This window comes from Passer montanus, unplaced genomic scaffold, assembly GCF_014805655.1.
Source record: "Passer montanus isolate IOZ18808 unplaced genomic scaffold, ASM1480565v1 scaffold154, whole genome shotgun sequence".
NCBI lineage: Eukaryota > Metazoa > Chordata > Aves > Passeriformes > Passeridae > Passer > Passer montanus.
The window spans coordinates 1092143-1101000 of NW_024362494.1; the positions used below are offsets into that span (position 1 = coordinate 1092143).

Below are 8858 nucleotides of genomic sequence, written 5' to 3' on the forward strand. Positions count from 1 at the left end.
ACACTTTCTAGGGAAGTGTCCTTGATTCAAAGATGCAGGAAGGTCATGAACCTGCTGCCTGTCTTGGTATTTGGTTGATGTCTGGCTGACTTACACAGGGCTGCATTTGGCTCTCTCTACCAGTCTTAAAATTCCTTTTGTCACTTTTTTCACTGCATTAGAGCCCCTCAAGATAGTCTTCTCTCTTTGAGAAGATATTTCAGCTTTGTACCAGGTCACCTGGTGCTGAGTCCTTCAAACTGCTTTCATTTCAGCACTTTTTCCAGGTATTAAATGATGGCTGAGGTGTCCTCTGGGCCACCCTCTTTTATGGACAGCCAACACCCCATGGGGCTTGTGTTGTCAGTCACTGCACCAGCCATCCCAGCCTACAGCTGAGTTGCCTTTACATGCAATTGCCTGTTTTACACCAGAGGAGCTTTTGGGCTGTCCTTGCTGCTGTGCCACATGCTGTGGGTTTGTTTTCCTGTCTGTCCATTGTGTTCTCCAGCTCTCCTCAGACCTGTTGTTTTCCATGTGTTTCTCTGGGTGGCAGCCAGCCCTTCAGCTGGTTTCTGAGGGCATTTTGAAGCAGTGTGTGTCCAGAGCAAAATAACTTCTATGGGCACTTTGCATGTGGTCAGGCCAGTCTATCTGCACATCTCTGAGCACTGGAGCTCTCCACCAGGTGCTGCTCCTGCTGACCCACTGGCTGCTGCCTAACACCCACCTCTCCCTTCTCCCCAGGTGTATCCGTGACATCCAGTAATACAGGCGTGCCAGACATCTCGGGCTCTGTCTACTCCAAAACTCAGGTTAGTGTCTGTGTGCTTCCTGCATTGCCGGTGAGGAGAAGCCAAGCCTCTCTGGGCAATGAGGTCTCTTTCCCCTTGGATCAGACAGCCAGGGAGAAGGGAAATGCCTGACCTTTCCCAGCTTACAGCATTTCCAAGCTCAGAAAGAGCCATAGGAAGGGACTTTATCTGTTCTCTGTATCACAGGCTGACTCTGGGCCTGTGACGTGTTTGATAGGGAGGGGCACACTGCCAGCCTGGCTCCCCGCCCTTACTCTGCCTTTGGCATCTCCTCCTTAGCAATCCTTCGAGAAGCAGGGATTTCACACTGGAACCCCAGCAGCCTCCTTCAACCTGCCTTCGGCGCTGGGCAGCGGCGGCCCCATCAACCCCGCGACAGCCGCGGCGTACCCCCCCACCCCCTTCATGCACATCCTGACCCCGCATCAGCAGCCTCACTCGCAGATCCTCCACCACCACCTGCAGCAGGATGGGCAGGTAAGCCCCTTGCTGGGGTATCTCCCAGGGTTCTTGCTCCCCCTGTACTTCCCTGGTCCCTCTGTCCCTCCCTGCCTCCTTCCGGACACATGCAGTGACATGCACATGCTCACACCTGCACATACAACACAGGGCCAGTAAGAGGATGAGGAGGTGAGAAGGAAGGCCTGGGGTGTGCTCTGCCAGGGTGGGTGCTCTGCACAACGCCCCTGCTGCTGGGCTGCACCAGGTATGGCCAGGTAGTGCCCCCTCATGCAGACACATCTGGGGCACCCTGATCTCCCCCATCCTCAGAGGGGGCAGCTCCCCAGGCCAGCACCAAAGGGGTTCCTTGCCATAGCCACGACCCTACAGGAGCTTTCAGGTCTAACCGTGGATTTCTATTGTCATAGTTTGTCCCTTTATTTTACATATCCTGGTACTGCAACAGCTTCCATATTTGCAGATGATACTGTGCTGTCAACGCCAGCAGGAAGATCAGGTAATGAACTCTCTGAAAAATGCATTGCACTTGCTGTGGGCTCTGCCCCTGCCCCGAAGGCTCCCCAGGATCACATAGCCCCTTCCTTCTCCCCATGGCCCTGTGAGGAGAGAGGCCCTCAGGCAGTATGTGCACACACACACACGCGCGTGCAGACACAACCACACCGACCCTTCCTTCCCCGTGTCCCTTCTCCCTGCTGGCCTGGAGCAAGGTGTGCAGCCCAGGGAGGGTGCTGGGGGCACAGACGGTGCAGCTGCGAGGTGCTGGAGGCTGAGCTGGGCCCAGGCGTGCCAGCGTTACCCCGTGGGCAGGCTGGGGCCACTTCCCCTGCACTCACCACCCGCTTCTCCTGTGCCCTTTCCCGCAGAGCGGCTCCGGGCAGCGCAGCCAAGGCAGCTCCATCCCCCAGAAATCCCAGGCCAACAAGTCCGCCTACAACAGCTACAGCTGGGGCGCCAACTGAGGCCGGGCCCTCGCCACCACTTGCTTCCGGAAGAGAATCCCAGTGACCCCGATGATGAGGAAGGATCCCAGGGAGGAGAGAGCCCTGCGGCGGGGAGCGCCCGGGCCCCCAGCCCCAGCAGGGCCCCGCAGGGCAGGCCGCAGGCACCTCTGCGTTGTCTGTCTTCAGCCACTTTCCTGTTGTATGTAATATAGAATTTGTATTTTTTCTTTTTTTTTTTTTCTTTTTTTTTTTTTTTCTTTTCTCTCTCTCTCTCTCTCTCTCCGCATTCAGATCTGAACCGTTTGCCGTAGGGGCCTTTTTTGGTTTTTACTCCTTTCTATCCCCTCTCCTATCCCCAGAATCTCTCCGATCCAAAGGAGTGGAAGCTGCGAGTCGCCTACAGCAAACCCCCTTATTATTAGGATTAAGACCAGTAATTGATATGAGCAGCATTGTAAGATTAATTAGTTGAAGTGTTTTTTTTGTACCGTGTTCTAAATTTAATGGATAAATGTGTCTTGTATATAAAAACAAAAACCCCATGCTGTCCTCTAGTTCTCTCATTTCTCCCCCACCCCGCCGAGGGGTCCCCCCTGGTATTTTATGTTCTCCATCTGCGTCCCTCCATCCTCACGGGCCCAGAGTGCAGGTCCTGCCCTGCTTGCACGCTGTAAGTATCTTCTGCTTTTGGGTTGGGGATTTTTTTTATTTTCTTTTATTTTCCCTTTTGTTTTGTGGGGTTTTGTTTGGTTTGGTTTTTTGGGGTTTTATTTTTGGTTTTTTTTCTATGCAGTCCAGATCTTGTATTTTTCAGTTCCACCTGATCCCTTCAGCTGCAGCCCCGAGCGGGGATTTACTGAAGAGAATAAAGATCACAAAGTGATGTGTGTATTTTTTCCACCTTCTCAGCCTCATTCCCTATTTTTGGTGCAGGGGGTTGGGTGGCCCTGGGCAGTGGGGGCAGCTCTTCCCCCACCCCTCCCCGGCTTCTTGCTGGTGTTTTTGTCCCCTCCTTTTGTGGATTTTTCCTTTTCCCAGCTGCAGCGCTGGGCAGCAGGATGCCAGCACAGCAATGATGCCCTCCCTCCTCTGAGCCCCTCACCCTTCCTACCGACCCCTGCCTCTGTCCCTACTGCTGTTCCTCCCTTTGGGGGTTCAGGGGTGCTCTCCCCATCCCCATTTCCCTCGAGGAGGGTGCTCACGGGGCAGGGAGGGCAGTGAGACACTGCAGCAGTGCCTGTCCCCGCAGTGCCCGCTGGCCTTCCCCTCACCCTCCGCGCTGCCAGCTCAGGGCTGGGGGCGCAGCTGGAGCCCGCCGGTGCTGCGGGGGCTGAGGGCTCGGCTGCGGGCACAGAGCAGGGCTGGGAGCCGCTGCGGAGCCCGTGGCAGCTCCTGCGAACAGCACGGAGCCGCGGGGCCGGGCCGGTCCCACCGGGGTGGCTCTGGGGGAACCCGGGCCCCTCACACCGAGACAGCTCCGGCCCGTGCGGCTCTCGGGGCCCCGGGCCGGTCACACCGGGACGGCTCCGGGCCACACGGGCCCCTCACACCGGGGCTGCTGCGGCTCTCGGGGCCCCGGGCCCCTCACACCGGGACGGCCGCGCTGCCGCAGCGCCTCGCGACACCCGGCGGCGCTTTACGGCCGCGGCGCTTGGCGGCAGCGCGACCCGGTTGGGACGGGGTAACGGGACCCGGCGGGACCCGGGGCGGGATGAGCTTCTACGACGTGTTTCGCGGCTTCTTCGGGTTCCCGGGACGGTGCAGGTGACCGGGACCCCTCCCGTCCCCTGAGTGCCCCCGACCTGTCCGTCTCTCAAGCGCCCGTTGCCCCACCGGCGCCGGGCCTCCCCCGCTTGCCGCGGGCTGTCCGGTGTCTCACTGCCGCGGTCCCGCAGGCCCCGGGACCCGCTCTTCGGCGGCGTGGCGTGGGACGACGAGGAGGATGAGGAGGATGGCGGCCCGTCCATGTCGCAGCCCCCTCAGGACTTCGGGTTCGGGTTCGGCCCCGGCTCGTCCCGCGGCGCCTTCGAGGAGCTGTTCCGGGACATGGGCGAGCTCCTCGGCGCGCTGGGCGGGCTCTGGGCCGAGCCCCGGCAGCCTTTCGGTGGGTACGGGAAGGGCCGAGCGACGCTCTGGGGGTCCCCTCGGCTCGGCCTGACCGCCGCCCTTGTGCTGCCCAGAGCCCGCCCTGCCCGGCCCCGCTGAAGGCAGCGCTCGGCGACCGCTGCGGGACTCGATGCTGAAGCACCCGGAGAGTCCCGCTGCCAGCGCGGCCCCGGGGAGCTCCGGCGATGTGGCCCGGCCGTGGAGACCCTTCTTAGGGGTGGGTGAGGGGTCTGGGCTGTGCCTCCCGCAGGCTCAGCAGTGGTGGCCAGCTCTGTGCTGGTGCTTTGTCGCTGCCGTCAGCGGTGCGGGGCTTTGTCTTGCAGCTGGAAGATGCTCCCCGGGCTCCTCCTGCCCTCAAGGAAGACCAAGGTGGGTGCTGGGAGCAGGGGCTGAGGCGCCTCTGCCCTCCTGCTCCCCCGACCCGTGCTGCCAGCCTCTGGGGAGTGTCCCCACCTTCCATCTCCCCCCAGACCTGGACTCCCAGGTCTCCTCCGCCGGGCTGGGAACCATCCTGAGACCCACCGAGCCCGAGCCCCGCTCTTACTTCCAGAGCGTCTCCGTCACCAAAGTGACTCTCCCTGACGGGGTGAGTGTCCCTGCGGGGCTGCGGGAGGCCGGGGGACGCCGTGCCCGTGGCCGGGGGGGTCTCTCAGGGCTCGGTGCTGCCCGCAGGGCGTGGAAGAGCGCCGCACCGTGCGGGACAGCCGGGGCCGCAGCGAGACGACGGTGACGCGCCGCCGGGGCGACCAGGCCTTCATCACCACCACCAAGGAGGACGGGCAGAGCAGGGACTACCGCGAGGAGGTGGTCAACATGGATGACCGTGAGTGGTGGGGGTGTGGGGAGGACGCAGAGAGTGGGCAAGAGCCCCGCTGAGGGAGTCCTCCCTGCCCTCCCAGGGGAGCTGGCGCAGTTCGCTGGCACGTGGCCACAGCAAGAGGTTCCTGCTGCCAACCCGGGTGACCCCTCCTCTGTGCTGGGCAGCTTCTTCCGACGCTGGTTCTCAAGGTGGTAGCTGTGTCCAGTCCTGGTTGAGCAGCCCGTGTGTGTGACAGGTGCAGGCTGGGGGGACCATGGGCTTGCCAGGCCTGTCAGAGCAGGCAGTGGGCAGCAGGATCTCCTCACCACCTGTTTTTGTTGTAGATGGGTCAGATTTTGCTGGGAAGTGGTGCCTGGGCTGGAGGCTGTCCACCTTCTGCAGCGCTGCAGAGCCACAGGGAGCCCTGTGGGGGTCAAGTGTATGTGTGTACAGAGCAATAAAGTCTATTTATGCTAAATGGTGACTTTCCATGCTCATTCAGACTGGAATCTCACGCGTTTGGAGGCAGATTCCCCTGTCCACCAGGATGACTCTGGGGGGCTGCCTCAGGGGTGCAGGTGATTGCTGGGCTCCTGCATCTGCACTGCTCCCTTCTTAACCTCCCTGTCCCTTTTCCCTGCCTGATGCTGTGCTAATGCCTCCCCTGGGCCACTCATGAGGGCCTAGAGGCCTTTCCAGGACCTCTTCATTAGTGTTGACTGCAGCTGTGGCTTGGGCAGGGATGTGGCAGGGATAAAGGGGGTTCCTGGCCAGGCAATCCCTGTGCCTGCTCAGCCGAGTGAGGTCTTGGCTCCCCACGGCCACTTGGGGATCAGGGTGTTCCTGCCTGGCCTTGCCCTGCTGGGGTGCAGCATTGTCACAAGGTGTCCCCGGCCACACACAGGACTCTGGTCGCTGCCAGGCGTCTCCCGTGGTGCAGCCATGATTGGTTTAAAGTCTGCACATAATCACCCACCTGGCTGTGGGGCTCATAAAACCTGCTGCAAATTAGACATCTACACCACTCTCACCGCTGCCACCGCTGCTGCTGCTGCTGCCTCTGCCCAGCTGGCACTATGGGCACCATTTCTTGCTTGACGAGGGTGCAGGGGCTGATCCGCATCCGGAACCAGCTGGTGAGGGAATGCCTGGCTGAGGTGCTGGCCACCTTCGTGATGATGGTAAGCAGGGCACGCAGGGGGGTGGCATGTGTGTGTGACAGGGCTGGTGGTGTCGTGGTGGCAGGCGCCAGGGGTCTCAGGGCTCTGCTGCTCGGGGTTGGAAGGGTTTGGGGCTGCGCCCCACTCAAATGTGCAACTCGGCGCTGCCTGTCCTCCCTCTTGGACCCTGTTCCCACAGCTTGGTCCACCCTGTGCCATGGCAATCAGGGTGTGGTGCTGGGCAGTGTGTGCTCTGACCCCTCCTGCCTCAAAACAGCAAAAGGTTGGGTGGCATGTGAGTGTGACAGGGCTGGTGGTGTCGTGGTGGCAGGTGCCAGGGGTCTCAGGGCTCTGCTGCTCGGGGTTGGAAGGGTTTGGGGCTGCGCCCCACTCAAATGTGCAACTCGGCGCTGCCTGTCCTCCCTCTTGGACCCTGTTCCCACAGCTTGGTCCACCCTGTGCCATGGCAATCAGGGTGTGGTGCTGGGCAGTGTGTGCTCTGATACCTCCTGCCTCAAAACAGCCAAAGGTTGGGGCTCTGCTGCAGTTCTTAGCATTTGGGCTGCATCCCAGGGTGGCAGATGGTGTGCCTGGGGCTGTGTTGGGGCACCTCTTGCCCAACTCCTCCCCACAGAAAGCAGTTTATTTAATTGCTCATAATTTAGTTACTTTGCCATCAAAACCACAAGTGAGGGCAGTAACCACCTCCCTGCCAGTCCCTGTCTGGTGTCCAAGTATTGGGGAGCAAAACCAGGGGGGCAGCACCAGCACAGCCCTCACCTTGCTGCCCTGCAGTATCAGCAGTGGGAGGGTGTCAGCACGAGGCCACTGGGGCTGAGGTGGGGCTCCATCCCTCTTCTCCAGACAATCACCCTGGGCAGCGCTGCACAGAAGATTGCCTTCTTTGAGACGAAGGGGAACCTCATCACCAGCTACGTGGGAGGCGCCCTGGGTGTCATGGCAGGCATCTACACAGCAGGGGGAATCTCTGGTGAGACAGAGGAAGGGGTTCCAGCTCTTGCCATCCCCTGGCTCTGAGTCCCCCAGGACCCTCCACTTCCAGGCCTTTCTCTACTCCATTGCAGGGGCCCACATGAACCCAGCGTTCTCCTTAGCCATGTGCCTGATAGGGCAGTTTCCCTGGTGGAAGTTTCCCATCTTTGTGGTTGTGCAGATCGTGGGATCTTTCATATCTGCTGCAGCTGTTTACGTCCTCTACTATGGTATGGGGGAGGAGCATCAGACAAGGGGACCCCAGGGTGACGCTGGGGAGGCCAGCCTTGTGTACATGCTCTGCCTCTGCCCCCAGATGCCATCTGGCACCACAGCAATGGGACCCTTACTGTCTCTGGCCCCCATGAAACCGCCTCCATCTTCGCCACTTACCCTGCTGACTTTGTCTCTGTCGCCAATGGCTTCTTGGACCAGGTGGGTGCCACTGCCAGCTCCCCCAGCCCCCTCAGTCCCCGTGGTGCTGAGCTGCTGTGCTGTCCTCGCAGGTGATTGGCACAGGGGTGCTGATAGTGGTTGTCATGGGCATCATGGACCCCCGCAACAAGCCTGTCCCCAAGGGCCTGGATCCAGTGGTTGTGGCTCTCTTGGTGCTCTCCATTGAGTGCTCCATGGGGGCCAACTGTGGCTGCCCCCTGAACCCTGCCAGGGACATCGGGCCCCGGCTCTTCACCTATCTGGCAGGCTGGGGCCCAGAGGTTTTCAGGTGGGTAAAGGGAAGGGGGCGAGGTGGGGATGGCAGGGATGATCCTGAGCCTACCCTTGTCCCATCCTCAGCAGGGGCAATGGATGGTGGTGGGTGCCACTGGTAGCACCGCTGCTGGGGGCCACCGTGGGCACGTACCTGTACCAGCTCTTCGTGGCTTTCCACTACCCGGCGGAGGACAGCAAAGACCTGGCAGAGCAGGGCTCCATCGTTCTGGTCAACACCACCATCGGCGCAGACATTGGGACGTCACCCAAGGAAAAGGACAGTGCTGGGGAGACAGTGCCTGCCCAGTATCCCCCATCACCAAGCGCCAGCAGCACAGTCCCCCGCACAGTCACTTTCACACCATTAAAAGAGTCCTGAGGGCACGGGGTGTCTCGTCTGTGGACATGGTGGTGCAGGGATGTGGTGGAAAACCAGCCGGGCCCGGCTGCAAGGGGGACCCCAGCCTTGGGGGGGCTAATGCGGGGGCTGCCCCAGGGGGACCGGGGGCTGCCCCAGGGGGAGCGGGGATGTCCCCGGCACTACCCCGGCCACCCGTGCGGCTGTCTCTGCCCCGGGACTCGCCCGGAGCCGGCCATCCCGCCGCCGGGGCCGCAGCGTGGGCCGGCGCTCCGCCGCTTCCCCGCGCCCCCCACCTCACTTCCGCCGCCGACCGGCGCCGCCGCGGCCATGGGGAGCTGAGGCGGCGGCAGAGGCAGCGGCCCGCCGCGGGGGCCCGGGGGAGGCCCGGCTGCGGCCCGGCCGGGTCCGCTGGGCCCCGGGGCGGCGTTGCCCCGGTAACGCCGTGGGGCGGGAGGGCCGGGCCGGGCCCCGGGAGATGTCCGAGGGGCGGCAGCGGGTCCGGCGGGGCGGGGGAGCAGAAACGGGGCC

General features: G+C 61.8%; 3 protein-coding genes across 9 annotated transcripts in view; all 3 read left to right on the top strand.

The window, feature by feature from the left end:
* Positions 1-3103, top strand: part of UBAP2L (ubiquitin associated protein 2 like) — a 29673-nt gene extending 26570 nt beyond the window's left edge. For 6 of the 7 annotated variants that reach the window (XM_039702296.1, XM_039702297.1, XM_039702298.1 and 3 more), the window contains 3 exons: positions 727-794; positions 1074-1271; positions 2123-3103. In XM_039702296.1, coding sequence (XP_039558230.1) covers positions 727-794; positions 1074-1271; positions 2123-2218 — 362 coding nt within the window. In that variant the 3' untranslated portion in view covers positions 2219-3103. Of the gene's footprint in view, positions 1-726; positions 795-1073; positions 1272-1701; positions 1753-2122 lie in introns of all 7 variants that reach the window. The other variant, XM_039702302.1, reaches the window with a different exon arrangement.
* A 710-nt stretch (positions 3104-3813) lies between these two features.
* Positions 3814-8436, top strand: AQP10 (aquaporin 10). Its single transcript, XM_039702304.1, has 13 exons — positions 3814-3964; positions 4096-4304; positions 4381-4523; positions 4630-4675; positions 4777-4892; positions 4979-5129; positions 5206-5361; positions 5450-6286; positions 7130-7256; positions 7351-7488; positions 7575-7693; positions 7765-7982; positions 8054-8436. The coding sequence occupies exons 8-13, from the start codon at positions 6182-6184 to the stop codon at positions 8346-8348; spliced, it is 1002 nt and encodes a 333-aa protein (XP_039558238.1). The 5' UTR covers positions 3814-3964; positions 4096-4304; positions 4381-4523; positions 4630-4675; positions 4777-4892; positions 4979-5129; positions 5206-5361; positions 5450-6181; the 3' UTR covers positions 8349-8436.
* Positions 3912-5321, top strand: HAX1 (HCLS1 associated protein X-1). Its single transcript, XM_039702123.1, has 6 exons — positions 3912-3964; positions 4096-4308; positions 4557-4675; positions 4777-4892; positions 4979-5129; positions 5206-5321. The coding sequence occupies exons 1-6, from the start codon at positions 3912-3914 to the stop codon at positions 5319-5321; spliced, it is 768 nt and encodes a 255-aa protein (XP_039558057.1).
* Positions 8437-8858: the final 422 nt, after the last annotated feature.

Bases quoted from the DNA above. Each gene is read 5' to 3' on its own strand.
- HAX1 (XM_039702123.1), top strand. From the start codon at position 3,912: ATGAGCTTCTACGACGTGTTTCGCGGCTTCTTCGGGTTCCCGGGACGG. The intron at 4,309-4,556 runs GTACGGGAAGGG...TGCCTCCCGCAG, and splicing joins CCCCGGCAGCCTTTCGGTGG to GCTCAGCAGTGGTGGCCAGC. The intron at 5,130-5,205 runs GTGAGTGGTGGG...CTGCCCTCCCAG, and splicing joins GGTGGTCAACATGGATGACC to GGGAGCTGGCGCAGTTCGCT.
- AQP10 (XM_039702304.1), top strand. From the start codon at position 6,182: ATGGGCACCATTTCTTGCTTGACGAGGGTGCAGGGGCTGATCCGCATC. The intron at 7,257-7,350 runs GTGAGACAGAGG...ACTCCATTGCAG, and splicing joins CACAGCAGGGGGAATCTCTG to GGGCCCACATGAACCCAGCG. The intron at 7,983-8,053 runs GTGGGTAAAGGG...TCCCATCCTCAG, and splicing joins TGGGGCCCAGAGGTTTTCAG to CAGGGGCAATGGATGGTGGT.